At 40.6% G+C, this 24,884-nt stretch overlaps 1 protein-coding gene across 1 annotated transcript in view; it reads left to right on the forward strand.

The window, feature by feature from the left end:
• LOC122561844 (USP6 N-terminal-like protein) overlaps nucleotides 1–24,884 on the forward strand; it is a 127,097-nt gene that overhangs the window by 40,030 nt on the left and 62,183 nt on the right. Inside the window, exons 2-3 of the mRNA XM_087999761.1 lie at nucleotides 2,712–2,785; nucleotides 24,576–24,658. Coding sequence (XP_087855887.1) covers nucleotides 2,712–2,785; nucleotides 24,576–24,658 — 157 coding nt within the window. The remainder of the gene's footprint in view (nucleotides 1–2,711; nucleotides 2,786–24,575; nucleotides 24,659–24,884) is intronic.

Below are 24,884 nucleotides of genomic sequence, written 5' to 3' on the forward strand. Positions count from 1 at the left end.
ATGTATTAGGGCACTTTATTTATCTCTCTCCTTTTCTTTCTCTCTCACTCGCATGCTCGCTCTCTCTTCCTCTCTCTCTCTCTCTCTCTCTCTCCCTCTCTCTCTCCCTCCCTCCCTCTCTCTCTCTCTCCCTCCCTCTCTCTCTCTCTCCCTCCCTCTCTCTCTCTCCCTCCCTCTCTCTCTCTCCCTCCCTCTCTCTCTCTCCCTCCCTCTCTCTCTCCCTCCCTCTCTCTCTCCCTCCCTCTCTCTCTCTCTCTCTCTCTCCCTCTCTCTCTCCCTCCCTCTCTCCCTCCCTCTCTCCCTCCCTCTCTCCCTCCCTCTCTCCCTCCCTCTCTCCCTCCCTCTCTCCCTCCCTCTCTCCCTCCCTCTCTCCCTCCCTCTCTCCCTCCCTCTCTCCCTCCCTCTCTCCCTCCCTCCCTCCCTCCCTCTGTTTCTCCCTCCCTCTGTTTCTCTCTCTCTCTCTCTCTCTCTCTCTCCCTCATCCCCCAGCCCTCGCGCCTCTCTCCATCTCGCCCTTGCGCTGCCTCTCTTTCGCTCGCGCCCTCACGCTTTCTCTCGTTTGCTTGCACCCTCGCGCTGTCTCTTTCGCCTGCGCGCTGTCCCTCTCTCGCACTCTTGTTCATTCTCTCCCTCCTCTCCCATCTCCCGCCTCCCACCCCTTCTCCTCTCTCTCTCCCCTTCTCTTCTCTCTCCTCTCTCTCTCCCCTGTGTCTCACTCTTTCTGACCCCCTCCAGCTCTCTCGCTCCCATCCCTCCCCTCCCCCTCCTGCTCTCTGGCTTGCTCACTCTTCACTGCTATGGTGGAAGTGGAACCCATGTCCACCGAGCATTAGCCTGTGCCTTATCTAGTGTCGTTTCTATTGTCTCATTTATGAGAAGCGATCAAAGTTATTATAATGAAATGAAAGCTGGGTGGACATAATTTACCTGATAAACCCCTATGTTTGTTCAGAGAAAGAATGCCTGTGCTAAGTTGTCCCATTTTTCAAATCTTAATTGATATTCAATTTGTTTTTCAGCTTACTTCATAAGATCTATAGAATATGTTGTGACAATCTGATATTATATGGTTTGATCTGTGTTAATATTAAATTCTACAGCAAATGAACAAAAAAAACGATAATACTATACGCGATGAGAATTGAAATATGCTACACGCTGGAAGACTGCCATCAGTTTTTTTGCCTACTGAGTGTAGTAATGTCCACAGATATAATCAGACAGAATCATTGATGGTAATATGCCTATGTTGCGGAGAGTTTGTTCTTTTAATAATTATTGTAAACAAGTTGCAAAGTGCTTGGAATTGAATTTGCTGTTTTAGAAATATTTTAGTTGCTTGTTCAATTATAAAGGAATGTGGGTTAACTGACATGCTGAAGTATCTATTCTATGATTTAATCAATAAAGTACCTTGATGAATAAACTCCTCCATTTAAAAATTAACTGAATATGGTGAATTAATTTAGCTTACTAGTGTTTGAGTATGTTAATATTTGCGTAAACATTTGCCTAACTTTGAGTAAATTTGAAGGAATCTGTTTTGATGTGACAAGCAAACAAAACGTACTTTGGGTTGGTTTCGATATAATTTGCATTAACTAAATTGATGCAATGTCCCAGTGCTGAGTTGAAATCCTGGAACTTTCTTCCTAACAACACTGTGGGTGTACGAACACCACAAAAGCTATGGTGATTCAAGAAGCCAGCTCACCACCACCACAACCACCAGCACAGTCTTCTGACGGGCAACGACTGCTGATCCTTCCTGCAGAACACCATCCCACTAATTAAAATAAATGTGCATCTCTAGCAAGTAATTGTAATCCTAAAGTTAATTTGCTTCCCTCTCTGAGCCTTGTGGCCAAGAAACCGCAGGTAAAATAGTTGGTATGCCTGATGAGTTGCCTTGGGAATCCTGGATTATGAGTCAAAGGGTGGTGCTGGAAAAGCACAGAAGGTCAGGCAGCAGCTGAGGAGCAGGAGAGTCTAAGTTTCTGACATTTCTGACCAGCCGAGCTTTTCCAGCCTTTTCGACTCTGACTTCTCCAGCATTACATAGAACATAGAACAGTACAGCACAGAACAGGCCCTTCAGCCCACGATGTTGTGCCGACCATTGATCCTCATGTATGGACCCTCAAATTTCTGTGACCGTAGACATGTCCAGCAGTCTCTCAAATGTCCCCAATGACCTTGTTTCCACAACTGCTGCTGGCAACGCATTCCATGCTCTCACAACTCTCTGTAAAGAACCCGCCTCTGACATCCCCTCTATACTTTCCTCCAACCAGCTTAAAACTATGACCGATCGATTACAGTCCTCAGTTTCTCCTAGAATCCAGGATTATATCTATTGTTTCAAATTACTGCAGGCTGATGTTTAAGTGCCATAATGGCAGAATGAAATAGAACCTAATCATTTATAAATACAATCTTAAATGAGCACCACGACTGTATTTCCTCAAGATGAAATACATTTCAGAATTGCCTTCATTTGGATGCCACCAATTTGCCAGGAGTAGGTGTTACAATGTAATTTATATTGGAGACCATTGATTAGTCTGCAACAAAAGTGATTCAGCCTGCTATATCCAGTTTCATTCTGTAATGCTATTAGAGAGGAAGCAACTAGTTTCTAAATCATCATGTTTCATAGTTTCAATTATGTTCACGGAAGGCTAGTAATGCTGACCCATTTCTTTCTGCAGATCCAAATGCTGAGCAGGATGTGGCAGTGAAACTTGCCCAGGAAAGAGCTGAAATAGTATCAAAGTATGACAAGGTGAAGTATTTTCAATCTACTCTGCTTCTGTGACACTTGCTGTCTCTCTTGTAACATTGCTTGTCAAGTCAATAATTATTTTAGACCTTGTATAGAATAGGTTTTGAAGAAATGTTAACTATAAAATGTAATTCAAAGGAAGTATACATGAATTTGGTACAAAGCTAGGTGGGTTATTTCCTTAGTCATGTCTGCTTTTATCCATTTTTCCTTTCAAAGTCATTAATTTACTGTTGCCTTATTTTGACATCATTTAATTGTCAAAGAGCATGAACTATTAGTGAAGAATATGATGGACGTTAGCCAATAAGTTGCAAGTTTTTAGACCAGAAGACCATAAGAACTAGGAGAGGAAGTAAGGCCGTTTGGCCCATCGAGTCCACTATGCCATTCAATCATGGCTGATGCGCATTTCAACGCCACTTACCTGCACTCTCCCCGTATCCCTTAATTATTTGCGAGATCAAGAATTTATTAACCTCTGCCTTGAAGACCTTTAAACGTCCCGGCCTCCACTGTGCTCGGTGGCAATGAATTCCACAGGCCCACCACTCTCTGGCTGAAGAAATGTCTCCTTGTTTCCATTCTAAGTTGACCCTCTCTAAGTCAAAGACTGTGCCCACAAGTCCCAGTATCTCCACCTGATGGAAACAATTTCCCAGCATCCACCCTTCCTAAGCCATGCATTAACTTGTAAATTTCTGTTAGATCTCCCCTCAACCTTCTAAATTCTAATGAATACCATCCCAGGATCCTCAGCCGTTCATTGTATGTTAGGCCTACCATTCCAAGCATCTGTGTAAATCTCCGCTGGACACGCTTCAGTGCCAGTATGTCCTTCCTGAAGTCTGGGGCCCAAAGCTGGATGCAGTATTCTAAATGGGGCCTAACCAGAGCTTTATAAAGTCTCAATGCATCACTGCTTTTACATTCCAACCCTCTTGAGATAAATGACAACATTACATTTGCTTTCTTAATCATGGATTCAGTCTGCAAGTCAACCTTTAGAGATTCCTGGACGAGCACTCCCAGATCCCTTTGTACTTCGGCTTTATAAATTTTCTCACCATTTAGAAGTTAGCCCATGTCTGTGTTCTTTTTTCCAAAGTGCCACACATTTGCTCATCGTGAATTGTATCAGCCATTTCTTGGACCATTCTCCTAAACTGTCTAAATTTTTTGTGTAGCCTCCCCACCACCTCAGAATTACCTGCCTGTCCACCTAACTTTGTATCATCGGCGAACTTCGCCAGAATACCTCCAGTCTCTTCATCCAGATCATTTATATATAAAGTGAACAGCTGCGTCCCCAACACTGAACCCTGCGGGATACCACTTGTCACTAGCTGTCATTCCAAAAAATAACCTTTTTATCCCGACTCCCTGCCTTCTGTCAGATAGCCAATCCTCAATCCATGCCAGTAGCTCATCTCGAACACCATGGGCCCTCACCTTACTCAGCAGTGTCCCATGAGGCACCTTATCAAAGGCCTGTTGGAAATCTAGGTAGATGACATCCACTGGGTTTCCCTGGTCGAACCTACTTGTTGCATCTTCAAGGAATTCCAACAGGTTTGTCAGGCATGAACTTCTCTTAATAAATCCATGCTGACTTGTTCTAATTCAACCCTGAACTTGCAAGAATTTAGAAATCTCATCCTTAACGATGGATTCTAGAATTGTACCTACATCCGAGGTTAGGCAAATCGGAATATAATTTTCCAACTTTTGTCTTGATCCTTTCTTGAACAAGGGGATTACAACAGCGATTTTCGAATCATCTGGGACTTTCCCTGACTCCAGTGATTTTTGAAAGATTACAACCAATGCTTCCGCTATTTCTTCAGCCACCTCCGTCAGAACTCTAGGATGTAGCCCCTTTGGGCCAGGAGACTTATCAATTTATAGACCTTTTAGCTTTTCAAGTACTTTCTCCTTTGTAATGGCCACCATACTCAACTCTGCCCCTTGACTCTCCTTAATTGTTGGGATATTACTCGTGTCTTTTGCTGTGAAGGCAAAGTGAGACACTGTGACAAAGTATTTATTAAGTTCTTCAACTATTTCCTTATCTCCTATCAAGAGCCTTCCTACATCAATTTGGAGCGGCCCAATCTCTACTTTTTGACTCTTATTTACTTCTTATGTATTGAAAGAAACTTTTACTATCATTTTTAATATTACTGGCTAGCTTACCTTCATATTTGATCCTCTCCTTGCTTATTTCTCTCATTGTTATCCTCTGTTTGTTTTTGTAGTCTTCCCAATCTTCTTAATTTCCAGTGCTCTTGGCCACTTTATAGCACACTTTTTCTGTGATACATTTTCTGAGTTCCTTCGTCAGCCACGGTTGTCTAATCCCCCCTTGGGTAATCTTTCTTTTCTTTGGGATGAACCTCCTGTACTGTGTCTTCAGTTACGCCCAGGACCTCCTGCCATTGTTGCTGTACCATCTTTCCCACTAGGCTCTGCTTCCAGTCAATTTTCGTCAGTTCTCTCTCATGCCCCTGTAATTACCTTTATTTAACTGGAACACCATTGTATCCGATTTTGCCTTCTCTCTTTCGAACTGCAGACTGAACTCTACCATATTATGATTGTTGCCTCCTATGTGTTCCCTGACTTTAAGATCTTTTATAAAGTCTGGCTCATTACATAGTACTAAATCCAGAATAGCCTGCTCCCTTGTTGACTCCATCACAGGGCATTCCATGAATTCCCTTTCTTTGCATCCACCAGCAACATAATTCAGAGTTCATTTGCATATTGAAGACCCCTATGATCACCGTGACCTTAACTTTCTGACATGCACTATCTATTTCCTGCGCCCCTGGTCCTGACTGCTGCTGGGAGGTCCATACGTAACTCCCATTATGGTTTTTTTGTCTTTGTGATTCCTCAACTCCACCCACACAGACTCCACATGTCATTTAGTGCCATAGGTTTAATTTCATTCTTAACTAACAGGGCAACTCTGCCCACCTCCCTGTCTTTTCGATAAGTCGTAAATCCTTGGTTGTTTAACTGCCAGTCCTGAACTCCCTGCAACCACGTCTCTGTGATGCCTACCACATCATAATAATGTACGATAGTTTGTGCTATGAATTCATCTGCTTTGTTACAACTGTTTCGAGCATTCCAGTAAAGCACCTTAATACCAGTTTTCTTATCCTCATGATTTCCATCACCTCTACCTACGTTATCCTTCCTTTTGGCTTCATTCCTAGTCTACCTCGAATTTAAACCCTGCACACATGCTAATCTGCTGCTTATCTTTCTACTGGACTCCATACTCCTTGTTGCTTTCCCTTTCCCTTCCCCTCTCTTCCCCCCCCCCCCCCGACTCCCAATTTAAAGTTCTAGTGACCACCCTATTTATCCTTTTTGCCAGAACACTGGTTCCAGATCGGTTCAGGTGGAGACTGTCCCTTTTCTGCCTTTGTTCACTGTTTGTGTATTCCTAACCATTTAATCTAAGGATTAACTGTCATTTTAGAAGTGATTTATTTTAACTAAAAGATACAGCTCTTTATGTAGTAAAACATTCTATTTCTGTTCTATTGTGCATGAAAAGTACAAGCAATTGCCTGGAGGAGCGGAATCCTTTCATAGTCAGTTTTATTATTCTGGATGCTCTTAATATATGACGATTAGATGAAGAAAACAGCCCATTAGCGAAACTGTGTATGTACTTAATTTTACCAATGAGCATTAATATTTGTGTTCTGTTTGCATTCAGAGATCATCAATTAATGATTGCACAGTGAAATTGGGCATTCGAGGTGTGAATTGTTTTTTAGATTAAATTATTGGAATGTGTTATAGCTCCTTGATCATAAAGCCAGTTATAAATAAACTTGGGTTCAGCTACTTTGCATTTTCATAAAACATCACTAGAAAGTGTTTTTAACCATTTTATATTATAAATTTACATAGCCTACTTTAAATGTTTTGGGGAAGATAAATTGTGTGGATATCAGGGACTACTTGCACAATAATGAAGGCTTGGAATGTAATTTTGTTATATCAAACAAAACATAAAGGGAAAAACCTCAGCATTTGATTTGGAAAAGACAAAGGCATCTCCAGTCCCAAGTTCTGTGAATTCGCCTCACCAATGTTTGGGAATGTGCCACAGTTGGCTGAGCTACCCAATCAATTGCCTTTGTACACTCTTACTCTCAGAAACACAGCTATAAACCCAGATACAAATCCCAGATTCCTCACCATTGCTCCTGTATTTCTCCACCCCATTGGCAAGACAGAACTACCAATAATGATGATCCCCAGCATACTTCTGGAAGTTCTTTTCAAGGAATCTGGAAACCATGAAGATGCATCAGTATGTCAAGCATACGTAACAAACCGTCCTTTTGATAGCCACCCTTGCCAAATGATAAATTAGCACTCCTGAAATTGAACATCAACTGAAAGAACCATTGAGACCATAAGTGCCATTTAATACATGTGAATGCCCATCCTCAAAAGTAGCTCCTGAGTATCACCTCTGACTGAGTTGACCAAATCCTGAAGGATGTAGCTGCCACATTGGATTTTATGACAGATGGAGTGGACCAGCGTCCAACAATAACCTCTTTAATTGCTGAAAACAGATCTGTCAATGAAAATATTTATGATTGGCTCTACAAGGAGCGTACAGTGGACAATGTCTCATTCACACTGAGGCCATCTTGCATGATGTTATGTGGTTCTATGAACTTGTTATGTGGCATATTCAAAGCTACATTTGTGACACACCATTGCAGCAGAATTTCATTTCAGAAAATCTGGCAAATGTGAGACTTCTAAAGAGAGGCCCAAACCTGGTTAATGAGGAAGGTGGAAGAACATGCATCTGAAAATGAGGCAGCAACCTGTGAAAGTATGCAGAATTGCAGACATTCCAACAAAAACCTCAAATGGTAGACAGAAATAGCCAAACAGACAGAAACAATCAGCATGCCATCAGAGCTCTGCTATCTTGTCAACCAGATCTAAATGCTCTTGGACAATTAAAACTTCTCATCGGAGAAATGTCCATGAATATTCCCATTCTCGATGTGCATAGACAAGGTGTTCACATCTATTGTTAACTTTGAATGGCAAATAGATGATGTATCTTGCCTTCCTTTGAAGTTCTCACCGAACCAACAGACTTCGAAATATTCAGAAGGTAGTCTCAACTCTACCTTTTTCTTACTTTAAAGGCGTAAGTGTAAAGTGTTGTATTTCAGATGCAATTCCAGAACTTCACTTCAAGCCCAGTCAAACTACCAGGCTTGAAGCAAAATGTGTCTAATTCAAACACTATAGTTAAAATACAAGAAAAGTAATATGAAATTGGAATAACTTAACTCCACTAGAAAACTTAACAGAAAAATAGATTATTTAACGACTGAACAGTAACTGTTCCAATATGGTTACATCCTATAAACACACGTGGCAAAAGGCAAATTCAGTGAAACAGATTGTATCACGTGCAACTGTACCAATAGGAGGAAAAACGTCAAGAGAAAATTCTGTGAGAAAGTAGCAGGGAGAGGTGTACTGCAGCTTCATCCCAGCTTCAAGACCCAGCGATGGGCGGCATGGTTCAGTGGTTAACATCACTGCCTCACAGCACCAGGGACCCGATTCGCTTCCTGCCTCGGGTAACTGTGTGGAGTCTGCGCATTCTCCCCAAGTCTGCGTGGGTTTCCTCCGGGTGCAGGTTCGGTGAATTGGCCATGCTAAATTGCCCATAGTGTTAGGTGCATTAGTCATTATGTACTTAATGTATTCCTAACCATATAATCCTAGGGATTAACTGTCATTTTAGAAGTAATTTATTTTAACTAAAAGATACAGCTCTTTATATAGTAAAACATTCTATTTCTGTTCTATTGTGCATGAAAAATACAAGCGTAAATATAGAGTAGGGGAATGGATCTGGGTGCGTTACACTTTGGAGGGTTGATGTGGATTTGTTGGGCTGAAGGGCCTGTTTCCATACTGCAGGGAATCTAGTCTAATCAATAACTACTGAAAGCTATGACTAAAAATTATGGTTTTGTGGGAGCTTGTCCCTACCCATTTGGACTGCTTCTATAATTGAACATTTTAAAAAGAACAGCCAAGGTGTCTCAAGCAGTTTAATTTATTGGATCCAAACAGACAGCTCACCATCTCTTAAAATCTCTCTTCAGAAAAACTAGGACCAAATATACCTCTCAAAGCCATAGTATCATCACACCATCATGACAAATACCAAACTTTTGCTAATTTAGTTTACTCCCTTTCTATGAAGAAACAGTTGAACGCACAGGATGTGCCAATGGTTACAGGTCCCCACAACATGGTCTGCATGCTAAGAACTAGTTCCTCTAAAATTAGCCACGGCACTTGCCCAGTATAGCTGTAACATTAGCATCTGATCAACAGTGGAAAATTGCTCAGATTTCTGCATGAAATAGACTGTATCTAATCAGTTACTGTCCCCTCAGCCTATTTTCAGTTATATACAAATGATGGAAGGTATAAATCTATCAAATAACATCAATAATGCTAACCAATAGTCAATTTGGTTTCTGCCAGAACCACTTAACTCCAAATATAAATATTACTTCAATCTAAGCATAAGCCAAAGAGCTGAATTCCAGAGATGAAGTGACTACCTTCCCTTGACATCAAGACCGCATTTGATTCTTTTTCTCTCTCTACTTCTTGGTGAAACAGTGAAGTTCAGAGGGGATTGTTTAAGGAGAGGGAGGCTCTCACTGGTGTGACAAAGCTGTTCCTTTAATGCGGTTATGTTGTCCTTGGTTTTTTTCTTCACGAGGTTGGAAACACAGAAGTTCCAAAAAGTCTGAGTTTGGTTGGGGTTTAGGGCCAGTTTGATAATAGTTGACAGGTATTGCCTCAGACAGAAGGCTTTGAGGTTTTAAAAAAATCAGTTGTATAATGAAAGGTGTGGTCGTTCTCCCAGCTCAGCTATTCTCTAGTTTGTTTTTTTTTAGTAGTGGTGAAGAAAGGCTGATGGAAGCAAGCTCAGGCTGATGCTCTCTCCCTGACTTCTATCCTATAAGAACTTGTTTGATTTTATCTTTTGTGCCAAGGCGCGTTTATGGGGATTGTCGCAAGTATTTTGGAACAGCATCATTAAGTGGAATGATCTATTGGATTTTCGAACAGGATAGGTTATTCAGTACTCTGTTTTCAGTTGTTTGTGTTTCGTTCAGTAACCTTGTAAATAAATTCTGTTTGTTTGAAACTAAGTGGTTTGACCAGCTGATTCTCTCCGAGAATACCCACTTTCCACCTGCTTTAAACAACTAGCAAAGTTAGGGTCTGGGCTACCTTCTTGAAAGATTTTGAGGAGTCTGGCCTGGTCCATGACACTGGCAGGAATAGCAACTAACATTATAGAAATGGGTGCTGCTGTTCGGTCACTTGTACCTGCTGTGTCGTTCAGTAGGTTACGTCTCTCAAATTAGATTAGCCAAAATTTCTCAAGCCCATCAATGAATTCTTAACTTTCACTAAATTCAATTTCCATTTGCTGAAAAAGATTCCAAATGTCTAAGGCAGGCTCCAACTTGCTGACCATGCATGCCACTTCATCCTCGGTACTTGAGCTGGTAGAAATAGATTTTCCCTCTTAATCTTATTTGATGTGGTTGTAAATTTGCTCACTGAGCTGGTAGATTTGTTCAGACGTTTCGCCACTCATGCTAGGTAACATCATCAGTTGAGCCTCCTGTGAAGCGTTGGTGTTCTGTCCCGCTTGCTATTTATATGTTTTGGTTTGTTGTGGTGGGTGATATCATTTCCGGTTCTGTTTCTGAGAAGTTGGTAAATAGAGTCCAAATCTATATGTTTGTTAATGTTCCGGTTTGAATGCCAGGCCTCTAGGAATTCCTGTGCGTGTCTTTGTTTAGCCTGTCCCAGGATGGGTGTGTTATTCCAGTTGAACTGGTGTCCCCCTTTGCCTGTGTGTATAGATACCAATGATAGTTGGTCATGTCTTTTGGTGCCTAGTTGGTGCTCATATATCCTGGTGGCTAATTTCCTGCCCCTTTGTCCAATGTAATGTTTGCTGCAGGGTGTTTTGTATATGGTGTTCGTTCTGCTGGTTGTTGGCTACCAAGATGCCTAAGGGCTGGAATAGTCTGGTCGTCATTTCTGAGATGTATTTGATGTATGGCAGGGTGGCTGGAGTCCCTGCTCCAGTTTCCTCCCACAGATGTGCAGATCTTTGGCAATGCTAAATTGCCCCATAGTGTCTAGGGATGTCTAGGTTTGGCGGATTAGAAATGGTAAATGCGGGATTAAGAGGCTGGGTCTGGATGAATTGCTGTTTGGAGGATTGGTGTGGACTTGACGGGCCGAATGGTAGCTTTCTGCACTGTAAAGATTTTATGATTCTCTTTCAGATTTGTGTTAATGGTAAGCACTGTTGCCTCACAGCGCCAGAGACCCAGGTTCAATTCCCGCCTCAGGCGACCGACTGTGTGGAGTTTGCACATTCTCCCCGTGTCTGCGTGGGTTTCCTCCGGGTGCTCCGGTTTCCTCCCACAGTCCAAAGATGTGCAGGGTCAGGTGAATTGGCCATGCTAAATTGCCCGTAGTGTTAGGTAAGGGATAAATGTAGGGGTATGGGTGGGTTGTGCTTCGGCGGGTCGGTGTGGACTTGTTGGGCCGAAGGGCCTGTTTCCACGCTGTAATGTAATCTAATCTAATCTTTAACTGCTTAAACTTGACTGGTATCGCCATTATTTAATGCACTCTTGTAGATTCTGGGACCACATTTGACCAGGAACCTATTTAGATTAACCATATGAATATGGCTATGGCTGTGAGAGTAGGCAGAGTCAGGTTCTTCTTGAGATTTAACTTAATTGATTTCTCCATTATCCATAATGCCCAAATTCGAAGTGTGGTGAAAACATGCAACGAGGGTGGAATCAGCTGCAGCAATACAAAATACTTGATACTGTTGGAAAGAGCAATGGTTTTATCATTAGATAAATAATCAGATCAATCATAATCTTCTCCAATGACAATGCAGGCATAGGAATATTTAAACCAATCTTTCTTCCTCTGTTTCCACCCACCCGACCAAAATAATGGTTCCAATTCTGAATTCACTCACTTGAAAAATTTGCACTTTTGTCCAGGTGCTGTCACTGATTTGCTGTCAGTCTGATTTGGTTCCCAAGTTATATTGTTGCTTTCCCTGTTTCCTTACTATAGCATTGTCAGCTTGCTCACTGGGCAACTTGCATTGTAAATTAATGAGAGATCTAACCCCCAATAGTGCAGGCAGTTTAATAACAGTGCTAGATAAGCCAATGCAGCACGATTTGACTCCTTTCCTCTAAATTCTTTTCCTGTGTCAGGTAACATTCTGTTTTGGACAGATGCTTCCATCATTTCACAATTATTAGGTCAAAATCCTCTAAGTCTCTACCCAACTATTATTGAAGTATAGTTTGCATAAGGATTGCAACAGTTCAAGATGAAAGTCCACTATTATTTTTCAAGGAAGGTAGAGATGAACAGTTAATGTGGACTTGCACTGAAAGGGCATATGAAGAAAATGTGTTTTCACTACATAGGCCTGAGATTAATATGCAAGTGGACAGTGAACAGTAGGATTCATAATTCCAATATTGCAACTGTGCATTATGTTATGATCTACTTATATTATTAATTCATGGTATGTGGATGCCACTGTCTAGGCTAGCAATGTTTGCTCTTCCTTAGTTGCCCAGCAGGTCTGGCATCACGTAATGTGGAAGAATGTCAAATGTCCTTACCTAAAGGACATTAGTGAATCTGATGGATTTTTGCAATAATCATAGGTACATGGTTACCATTCTGCTAGTTCTTTCATTTCAGACTTTTATTGATTTTGTTATCTCCCATGGTGGGAGTTGAACCCATGTACCCAGAACATTAGCCTGTGGTTCTGGACCATGACTCCAATGAATTTACCACCGCACCACCACTGTTCCTAGTTTAATTTATGTCAAATAGAAGAAGGCGGCACCATTAGGCATTTTAACATCTGTGCCCTTTTTTTTCTCTGAAGTATTCTTGTTGTGCACTCTTCAAGTGAACCTCAAGATATGTGTTCCTCAAATTTTCTTTTGTGTTCTTTGTGTAAGTGCTCATTTTCCATCCTTGAGAGTGAAATAATAGTAAGTATAGAATGCAACATTTTAAAAATAATACCTGATGCTTTAAAAAGAGCAAATGAACACTGAGGAAAATACATTAAGGGGAGAATTGTTGTGTTTAAATATCTTGGATTCTTTTCTTCACTACAAAAATTATTGCATACAAGGATCAAACTTTGAAGGTCTCTGATTTTTTTAGACATTTGTTCATGGTACAATCATGGACCATTTAGTCCAGGGCATTTGGAGTATCCTATGGTTTTTCAGTGCTATAAGCCAAGGATGACCCTTGCTTCACTAGTAATTGTCCAGAATTTTGCGGTCAGCGCCAGCGAACTTTTTTTTGGTTTTACATTGACTAACATCAACAACAATGAAGCAATCACTAGCAGGTGTGGCAGGAATATGTGAGCGAGAGTTTTTAATTATTTTACCATTAGTCAAGAAATGCTTCAATAACACAAGACTTTTGGTAAACACTTCTGCTTTCTGAATTAACACTGCATTGTTAGCTGAATGCCTGGGAAATTCCTTCAGTTGAGATTGAAGACAATCGATCCACAAGCATGACACCAAGCATCCACTTTGACGTTAATTCACCATCTTGCTCCCACACTTAGACTTCTGTTCTTGGACTGCTGCTGTGTTTCGGTGATGTTTAACATAAGCTCATAGAATGGCAATTTATCTTTCAATTAAGTTTTTGGGTTCATCATTGTGTTCAACAATTTCAGACTATAAACTAATCCCATATTATAATTCTGTTAAGGTTTGATATGTGTTGCTCCTGATTCTGTTGTTGAATGAGACTGTTCATTATTCTGCCATTTGTACTCACTCAGAACACATATACATTTTGTCGTTTATCTATAGCTATTATCACTTCATCTGCCTTTTGTTCTGTAACATAGAGTCATAGAGTTGTACAGCGTGGAAGCAGACCCTTCGGTCTGATTCGTCCCTGCTAACCTTAAATTAATCTAGTCCTATTTGCAAGCACTTGGCCCATTTCCCTCTAAACCCTTCATATTCAAGTACCCATCCAGATGCCTTTTAAATGTTGTAATTGTACCAGCCTCCACCACTACTTCTGGCAGCTCATTCCATACATGGAGCACCCTCTGAGTGATAAATTAGCCCCTTTTAAATCTTTTCCCTCTCACCTTAAACATATATTCTCTAGTTTTGGACACCCCTACCCTGGGGAAAATACTGTAGCTATTCACCCTACCCATGCCACTCATGATTTTATAAAACTCAATAAGGTTGCCCCTCAGCCTCCAATTTTCTAGGCAGATAGCATTGGTCTATTCAGCCTCTCCCTGTAGCTCAAACTCTCCAACCTCGACAACATTCTTGCAAACGTTTTCTTCACCCTTCCAAGTTTCACTACATCCTTCCTACAGCAGGGAGATCAGAATTGCACGCAGCATTCCAAACCAATGTCCTGTACAGCCAAAACATGATAGCCCAACTCCTATACTCAGTATACTGACCAAAAAAGGAAAAATGTACCAAATGCCTCCTTCGCTACTGTCTACCTGTGACTCCACCTTCAAGGAACTATGAACCTGCACCTCTAAGTCTCTTTGTTTGGCATGATTCTCCAGGACTGTACCATTAAGTGTATAAGTCATGCCCTGGTTTGCCTTAATAAAATGCAACACCTCACGTTATTGACATTAAACTGCATCTACCACTCCTTGGCCCATCTGATCTGATATCCCAAATCTTGCCTTTTGTTTGTCCTCCCCAACACACCCCCCCCCCCCCCAAACCACCAAGCCAGTATGTAACTCCTCACATTTCCAGAGTCCTTCAGTTCTGAAGCAATCATATTCAACTTGAAATGTAAATTTTCTTACTCTCCATGAATGCTGCCAGACCTGCTGAATATACCCAGCACTTGCTGTTTTTATTTCAGATTTCCAGCATCTGCAGTTTTTTTTAATGAATGAGTTTGGTTGTTGGTGATTACTATGGAAATCCAACTGCAAATGTAAGAACTCCTTCTCAACTTTAAGTATCTCCAAACTAATGGGAAACACTTCACTCCCTTTGTTAATTGATGCTTCCAAAAACAAAGAAAATAAATTTCTCTCTCCTAATATAATCCAGGTGATCATGTTCAGAATTGTTATGTTCTCGTCAGTCTTTATGCATACATTCAAGGTTTGCATAAAGATTTGTGGCTTGGGTGTCGGTTGCTGTAGTTGTGGATATGTTCGTCAAGCTTGGAACTTGATTTACAAAAGTTTCATCCCCTGTCGAGATGACACCTTCAGTGCTTTGGAGCCTGCTGTGAAGCACTGCTGTACTGTGCCTTTTGGAATTTATTTGGTTCCGTTTCTGCTGGTTCTGGTTGTTCGTTGTAGTAGCCAGTGTGTTGGGTCAAGGTCTGTATCTTTGTTGGAGTCCATGGATCACTGCCATGCTTCTAGAAATTCTCTGGCTGTCCTCTGTTTAGCTTGTTCTATGATCGTTATGTTGCCCCAGTCGAATTTGTGGTCCTTGTCATCTGTGTGTATGGCTACTGGAGACAGCTGATTATGGCGTTTGTGGTTGCAGATTGCTACTTGTCTGCCTGTTTGTCCTGTGTAGTGTTTCGTGCAGTCCTTGCATGGTATCTTGTAAATTACATTAGTTTTGCACATGATTGATATAGTGTCTTTTGTTCTGGTGAGTTGTCCGAATGTGGCTGTTCATTTGTGGGCTGTCATGAATCCGAGTGGTCTGAGAAGTTTGGCTGTTAGTTCTGAGACATCTTTTGTGTATGGTAGCATGGCTAGTATGTTGGGTCGTGATACGTTCTCATCCTGCTGTCTGCTGGGCATCTGCAGATAAAGTTGCGGGGATATCTGTTCTTGGTGAAGACTCTGTAGAGATGTTTGTATTTTTCTCTTTGCAGGTTGGGAGTGCTTCAGTGTGTTGTAGCCCTTTTGAACAGGGTTCTTTTGCAGCTTCGTGTGTGTGTGTGCACGCGCGTGTGTTCGTGTTCGGATGGTTGCTGTTGTAGTTCAGGATCTGGTCCGTGTGTGTGACTTTTCTGTGCACTCTTGCAGTGCATTCACTGATCTGTGTTCTTTCTACCCTCACATCCAGGAATGGGAGTTGATTGTTGGTTTCCTCTTCTCTCATAAATTTGATCCCTGGAAGAATGGTGTTGATAATCTGGTGTGTGTTCTTGATCTCTATTCTGTCAACAATTAGAAAAGTGTCATACACTTATCTGATTCAGAGTTTGGTAGAATTTGTGGGAGGGCTGTTCGTTCCAGTCTTTGCATTACTGCTTCTGCTATGAAGCCGAAGATGAGTGAGCCCATAGGTGTCCCATTGATCTGCTTATATGTTGGTTGTTGAATGTGAAGTGTGACATCAAACATAAATCTTGTAGTTTGAGTATGCAGTCCTTGTTGATAGCTGACCTGTTGCGTCATCTGTTTATCCAGGAAGTTCACTAGTGTGTCTCTGGCTAGAATTTTGTCAATTGAAGTGAACAGTGCCATTACATTAATGAGACCATTCTTCATCTTTGTCTGTGTTTATGTTCTTGATGTTTTCTAGAAATTCCTGTGAAGATTGCGTGGAGTGTTTGGATCTGCTGATAAGATGTTTTGGTTTTCCTTGGAGTTGTTTTGCTAGTTTATGTGATGGGGTTCCTGGAGGCGCCACAATGTGGCTAAGTGGTATGTCTGGTTTGTGTATCTTGTGTAATCTGTAAAATCTTGCTGCTTTCTGGTTTCATCCTTCATAGGTAAATCCTGGTTATCTATCCATTTTTTGTAGGTTCTGTAGTGTGTTGTTTATTCTATTGGTTAGGGAGGGGGTCATACATAGGTACGTGTCGGTGTTTGCAAGTAGTTTCTCTGCCTTCTGAATATATTTGGTTTTCCATAATAACTCATTCTTGTCATTTTTGAGAGTTTTAGGGCTTCTCTTACTTTGGTGTTGAGATTGTTAATTTGTCTTTTTGTTAGTAAGGGTACAATGGTTAGTCTGACTGCTTATGTATTTGTTTTCCATGTCAGGTGTCTCACCACAGAGAAATTACATTGCAGATTTCTCTGTCAACTCTTACACTGCAGTAATGCTCCTTTATGTGGTGTCTCACACAGCATGATAGCAGTTAGTGACTGCAGCTAAACTGTTTTGATACAATCCAGTCAATTTTTAAAAAGGAGTTAAATGATGTCTGCACATTTAGAGAATTAAATTTGCACTATTCTGAAATGTGTCACTTTATATCAAGGTTGGCATCAATATACAAATTGACAAAAAGTGCAGTATCCATGATGCTCTTCTATCCTGCTTTTTGCTATGAAATTGCATCCTTTTAACCATTCTAAATTGAACAAGTTCTCATTTGAGCCAGGTTGAGTCCCTGAATGATAAGGCATCAGGGTGTGGATGTGATGAAGACAATGGTAGCAGTGTTTACTGCAAGCATTTGCTGATTTTGAAATAATTTTAACTGATTTGCATTGGTATCAGCCAGTGAGGTTGGTCAACATTGCAGAGCCTTTCAATATGGTGTTATAAGCCTAAGGGACTCAAGCAGGTTCAACTGTACCTGTGTTTTTGTTTTGCCGCTGTTTACCTATTATTTACTTATCTATGCTACTTAACTCAGTGATCTGCCTGTATTGCTCGCAAGACAAAGCTTTTCACTGTGCCTCGGTACACATGACCATAAATTCAATTCTAATGTGTTATGATCCCAGCTGATATTATTGGATAAATCAGATCCCAGTCCCCATTCCAATAAGGAGAAAGTGAGGTCTGCAGATGCTGGAGATCAAAGTTGAAACTTTATTGCTGGAACAGCACAGCCGGTCAGGCAGCATCCAGGGAACAGGAGATTCGACGTTTCGGGCACAGGCCCTTCTTCAGGAAATCCTGAAGAAGGGCCTGTGCCCGAAACGTCGAATCTCCTGTTCCCTGGATGCTGCCTGACCTGCTGTGCTGTTCCAGCAATAAAGTTTCAACACCATTCCAATAAGAACAGGCCATATCTGCGCCTACTGTAATTCTAAACAAAACCCATCTGCCTGCGCAATGTCTGCATTCCTCTATTCCCTGCCTTTTCATGTGCCGGTCTAAGTGCCTCTTAAATGTTGTTTCTTCTGTCCACAGATGCTAAAATAGCTGCTGAGTTTCACTCACACTTTTTACTTCATCTCAAAGGATCAACATTTTTTCATCAGCAGTATCATTTTTAGACAGTCATCCCTCGTGAAATTTCACTCCTAACTTCACATTAAAATTTTTTACTGATCTGACAAAATTACACATGTTCTGCATCTTCACCAGATGTGATTCTCTGCAATACTGTGTCTCCTCTGAAAGCATACAATCAGTCTAACTCACTAACTTAGAGGTTGCTGACACAGCTTCATATCTCTTTCCATCTTTGATGGTCTGAAGACTTCCATAAGCTTAACGCACTCTTCTGTAGGAATGGATCTTGCCTTCTGATTTAAATCAGGCCATTTGTCTTTTTTTGTAGGTCATGTAAGTTTCACGTTGTAAATATCTCAGCAATTATTTAACTTCAACCACATGCTTTCTTTGAATGGTTGTCTTTAATTCACTGCTCCAAGTGACTTCCTGATCCTAAAAACAAGAACTTCGCAGCATTGAAAACAAAAATCAAATTTACTTCTACAAGAGTATCCATGTTCCCAAAAGTAATATTATAAACTTGTATTGTTAAAGCAATTTAATATGTATCTTCAGGATTCAAAACCTCTTACAGGTATTCTTTAGTTTTGTTCATTTTCTAGCATGTCTTTTTATCCCGTCTACCTGGGGATCAGTTATGTATCATTGTGTTGTTCCTGTGTACACCTGCTGTTTTCAGCCCATGGCAAGAAATTTCATGCAAATATGTCTTGAATTTTTCAAATTTAACATTTTTACTGTCTATTGAAAATGCTTCATTCGAAAATAAGTCAAACTCTTCAAGTGCCTCTTGAGTGCCAATAAGGAGGTTTCTGATTTTTATCGACCTTTGTGACCCATAAGGCTTGCTGTCATTGTGGTTTTTGTACCAATTACTAGGATTGTGAAGCATAACTGTTGTACAAGCAGGAAACTTCCAACAGCAGTAATTTCTCAGTACTGCAATCAACTCTATTCTTTGTGTAAAATTACGCAGGATAAATTGTTGTCTTCATGCTTGAAAGAAAAACCTGACAAAGTATTACTACATTTCAAAGGCATGTAGAAAGTTAATGTGACCTCTTGTGATTCACAGGAGACCATTAATAACAGTCCTATGAAAATAATTAATTCAGGAAATATCTTTGTTTACAATCTAAATGCGCATGTGTGACGTACACCAGTACAAAGGACTTACTGAAAAACTCTGCTAGGAAGCTTCTGAACTGTTCATGCTGATAAGTGCTCAATATAGATGGGTGGCTAGTGAATTTGCCCCCAAAATGCTCTGGAACATTCATGCTAGGGGGGGAAAGAGGGGTGTTGCTAATGAGGGGTTCACTGAGAGTCTGTAAACAGTAATCACAAGAGAGAAACAGTTTGTGTTTGGAGTAGCAGGAAGTAGAAGAGGCAGTGTTAAGTATGGCACTTTTGCAGGATTGGGGTCTTTCGCCGAAGCTGTGAGCAGGGGAAAGAGGAGGAGTCTTCAAAGGGGAATGGAATGAGCTGAGAAACTAGTAGACAAAATGAGGCTTCAAGACATGACTGGGAGGCAAAAGGGAGGTTGCTAGAGTTGAGTTAGAGGGAGGCTGCCAAGTGGTGATTAACGTGAGAAGGAAACTGAAATAAGGATGGGTTGTCGAGGATAAGAAGGCAATGGGGTTAATGAAGAGGTTGGGGGGAGGAGCTAAGAAGGCAGCTACAAAAGGAGTAGGGAGCTCAGGTGGACAGGTTGAAAAGGGGCTAGCTGTCAGATAAGCAGGAAGTTGAGAGTAGGGATAGAGTGAGGGAGGAGGAGGTGAATGGAACATGAGGTGGGGTGAGAAAAGGGGGCTATAAGAAACAAGGTGGAGGAGGAGATTGAAGGGGGCTTGGACAAGATAGAGACAACTGCAAAAGGAAAAGCTTTTAAACTTGTCAACAAAGAAATACTCAGTCGTGAGCCACGAAAACTCAAAAGCCCGTTTGTCCTTGTGCCTGCTCCCCCTCCTTTCTTGCCCTCTTGTTTTCCTGCTCGCATTCACATGCCCATTCACTTGCTTTTGCTCACTGTCTCTGAGGTGCCCTCACTCACTCATTCTCTCGCATTTGCACTTGTCTCCTGCACGCTGTCACTCACATTCTCATGCTTGTCTTCCTCTACATGCTCACTTACTCTTGCTGCTTCACTTACTCTCTCTTGTTCTAGTTTTTCCCTTTTCAAAGCTCATGTCTGTGGCAATTGACTCATTTGGCTCCCGTGTATAGGTAGGTATGCTATCACCTTGTTTATGGTCAAACAAGGGCAGAGGAGTTAGTACTGAGACACATAAAATAAGACCAGTAAGTGATGATGTGAGAATCAGAGCACTTTGGAAGTTGAACTGCAAGCTTTTAGGAGGTAAAGACAAGAACGAAATGCCAAATATTAGCATTTTAAATCTGAAATGGCAATGCCCAATGAAATGAATGCGGATGTGGCTCAAACTGACAGGGCAAAAAAAAACTACTGGCATCTACATAGTGGATCATCAGCATAAAATCTTCAAGAATGAAATTCATAGAGCTCAAAAGTACAAACATCGTGGATACATGAACTCTAATGCAAGACGCGATGCATGAAAGTGTGAAGGTTTATAGGCAATAATTAATTTAAATGAGGTTTAAAGACTTCAAATGATGAAGTTAGTGCTAACTATACAATTTGAGGATGGTGAAATGAAAGTGTTTGGATAGACGCAATTGTAATTTTACTGTTTCAAAATGTTTTAAATAGCTACATCTACCTATCTTGGTTTATTCAGTTTCGGCTTTTCTGTTGCATAATAAGCTTGGGTTTTACTGTTGAGACCAAATCTGTAGCATTTCAGAGTTTTGATGTAGTGGACGCCACCTCGCTAAAGAAAATATGATCTATTAAACCACATTTTAATCTGGGATCCGATCTATCAGGTAACAACAGAAGCTGGAATGATAATAGTCACTTTAGGCAATTTATTCAACAAAGGTTAAATCATTGGGCTCACTAATGTTGAAATTTTTTGCTTTGGTTTACTCTTGTTACGTGTATCTAGGGACAGTGAAAAGTTTTGTTATGCATGCAATATAGGCAGATTATTCTATAGAAGGTATATTAACATAGTAGAACACAGTGAAAAATACAATATTCTGGTTGCAGAGAAGGTATACAACAAGTGAGATCAACATTAAGTTTAAAATTAAAATTTGAGAGGTCAGTTCGGAAGTCTGGTAACAATAGGGAAGAAGCTGCTCTTGAATGTGGTATGTGTGTTTAAGCTTTTGCATCTTCTGCCCAATAGAAGAAGTTAGAAGAGGTTATAGCCACAGTAAAAGGGGTCATTGATTATGTTGGCTGCCTTCCAGAGGCAGCGAAAAGTATAAATGGAATCAATGAACGAATGATTTTATTACCAGATATCTAGGAGGATACAGCGAAAAATGTTTTGTTACTACAATTCTACACTATTTTGATTTACAGAAAGAATAAAATGAAATTAAATAGAGTTGATCTCCTGTTCAAATTGGGGTCTCAAGCACTGCAACCACGGCTTCTGCAAGATCTCTAAGGTGTTCTGGGCCTCAAGGAGTCCCCTCTCCAATGGTGACATTGTCCCAGGAGACCTCAGCTCCGCTGTTCCTGTTGCCTTGCCAGCACTGCCAAGAGTCTCCACGCTGGGCCTACCATACCAGTAGTCCCCTCTCTGCTCATCGCCACAGCCAAGAGTCCAGGCTCTGAACCTATGTTAGCCAGGAGTCCCTGCTCTGGGTACTGTCATTTCCAAACATCCAGGCATCACCACCACAGCCAACACCCCGTCACTGCCACCAAGAGTCCAGACTCCGAACCTGTTATAGCCCAGGAGTTCCGCTCTGGGCACTGCCGCCACCAAGAGTCTCCACTCCGAGCTTGCAACTGCCAGGTATCTCTGTTCCTGGCACTGCCACTACCGCCAGGAATCCTGATCCACGCTGCCGATGCTTGATTTGAAATTGGTTGTGGACAAACTGAAAAAGTGACCACTTTCCATTTTCAATGGATATTTGACTCATTACCTCTCCAAGCTTGTTGGAAAACTCTTGTATGTGTAGCAATAGAGATTAAAAGTTTTTTTTTGTCCAATAGAATATAAAGAGTTGCAGCCAATAGGTTTTGTTCAGAGTGAAGTTGAATTCAACATTGTTTTGCTTTTATTCTTCACATAAATCAATGCTCCTGAGTTTAGGAAATATGATTTCAAAATTTATTTATGCTTTAAAATTTGTTGCTGACTGAAATATAGGGCCAGACTGTCTGAGAAGCAGCAATCTCATGCATGTTGCCACTCTGGCCTATCTTTTATATTAAAAAAGGAAGTTCCAAATTTTTGTGAGAAGATTCATTTGGAGCTCCTTCAGAAATGCAATGCTTCCATTCTAACAATTCTTTCATTGCATAGAACTGTCAGAGGAAGGTAAGTTGCATCATTTTCCCAGCAGTGAGCTACAGTATTCTGAAATGTAAAGGCCCTGACAGCTGTTACCAAAAGTATGAGGGGTAAGTGCGGGTGCTGGGAGGGTAGGGTGCAAAATGGTAGAGCTTCTGGTGGAGGCATAGTTGAGATGCGTGAATTAAGTATGGTATATGTTAAATAGTAATGCAGAAGTTAGATGTGTATTTAATGGTCAAACTTCACATGAGTATCTATTTCACTTAATTTTGTCAGAACCCTTAATTTTTGAAATGGGTGGACAGATGGCCAATACAATTTGATATAATTACGTACTGTTATGAAGGTGTAGAGGTGTACTATACCTTTAAGAGAGTTGGAAAGCTCACAGGGACTTGCAAAGCACAGAGTCCTGAACAAGGTAACAATGTAACACTTGGTCGAAACAAATAGTAGCAATTGGGTTGCTGTGAAACAAAAGCAAATTCAACTTTGGTCAATCAATTTAAATTATGCCCCAAGATACCAAAATCCAATTAAATTTGAAATTTGTATTTTGATAATATTAAAACCAATAAAACAATCCGATGTTTTGGGGGTATAAAACTGGACATTTTGAACAATTGGCGAAGGTCTACCAAAGACCAACAAATGTAGACTGCTAGCTGAAGAGCTCTCTGAAAGGTACCTGTCGGTGGGCAGCAGAACATCGAGGCTGACTTGGAGATAATCTAAAATCTTAATCAGGATTTTTTATCAGACTACTATTGCAGAGTGGGAGGTTTGAGAAAGGAGTTGTAAATAGTTGTTGGTTTTAATATTCTCTGGATTTTAAGAATAAAGTTAACTTTTACTTTAAATAGTGACTTCTGAGATGGTTCTTTGCCTGTCAAATTTTAACAGATTACAGCATGGGGTTAATCTTTTCTGTATTGTTGGTTTAAATTAGCAGAGGGATTTACCCCGTGTCGGAATAGTACAAACTAACATGCTGGGAAAATAAAAGGTGGATGAATATACATATTACAGTATAAATGGTATGGTTGAGCAGGGACCTACAGTTTCAAATGCGTAATTTCCTGAAAAAATGTGTAGGCAGATAAAACTATTAAATGACATAGGTCTGTTTCCATGCTGTCCATCTCTATGATTCTATTTGAATACATGAGCACAAAGTAGAAGAGTAAAGAAGAAGTACTTCATTGTGCAAATGTAAATGCGATCACAAAATGGTGTGCGCTGTTTTGGTTTCTGAATGATGCAGCATTTATTGGAATGCACAGGAATTTGGAAGGATATGTAGAAAAATATTACATAGTTATGAAGAAAGAATGGAGAGATGAGCATTGTTTCAATTTGAACAGAGAAGGCAAGAGAAGATTTAGTGAAGATAATCTTGGAATTTTGGAAGTAGTGTTTCCCACTTCATACAGTGTCTTCAGACTGGGTAGCTATTGTTAAGAGACTTATAATTTACAATTCTCGTGGTTGAAATAGAAATTTGGAGAAAGATAAAATTAATTGTATTAAAAATTAATTTGGTTAAAATAAACTTTAAACAGAGAGATTTGAGAAGAGCATGAAACTAGTTTGGATTTTCTGGCAAAATAAAGCAACAGAGGTAAAATACGCTGAATGGCCTTGCTGCGTTAAGTGCTGTTGTTCTATGATACCAAGCACTGTCTTGGTGTTTGACCTTCATATGAATATTTGCAATCTTCTGGCAGTGGTCAGTGGCCACAATTGAGAATGGAAAACCTGAGGTATTTTATTTGGCAACGTGGCTGAGATGAACTGCAGCACGTCACTCTCAGCCCTACTTTCACATGCAAAATGTCAAAATGGGAATTTCTCGCATTTTTGACCAATTTACCTTTTGAACTCAGAGAGTTGAAGATGGCAAGGGCATTGCAGTATTGGTCCAAAATTGAATTTGTAATCAATTAATAGATACACGCGTTTGGCTTTGTCAACAGCTCAAAACTGAATGAATCAAACCAAGACAGCTTTATTGATGTTTGTTTGTTTGTTTGTTTGTTTTAGGGACGAGAAGGAGCGAAGATTGACCCGTGGGAAGATGCAGACTTCCATATTTATAAAATCACTGATCGATTTGGTTTTCTACAGTAAGGCTCAGCATTTTAAATTTGTGTTTTCAGGTTCAGCATTATCTCTGTTAGAAAATTAGTATACCATTGATAAATGATTTGATGAATTTCGAGGTGGATGTGGTTTAGCTTGGCAAGTATCTTGTTAAAACTGCTGGGTTATTTGCTGATGAAATCAAATCATGCAGCGTGAGTTCTTGGTCAAATCTCAACTTATTTCCAAAAACCTCTTTGAAAGCATCCA

The sequence above is a fragment of the Chiloscyllium plagiosum genome, unplaced genomic scaffold, assembly GCF_037043375.1.
Source record: "Chiloscyllium plagiosum isolate Xiang-an unplaced genomic scaffold, Cpla_swu_hap1 HiC_scaffold_23, whole genome shotgun sequence".
Lineage (NCBI taxonomy): Eukaryota > Metazoa > Chordata > Chondrichthyes > Orectolobiformes > Hemiscylliidae > Chiloscyllium > Chiloscyllium plagiosum.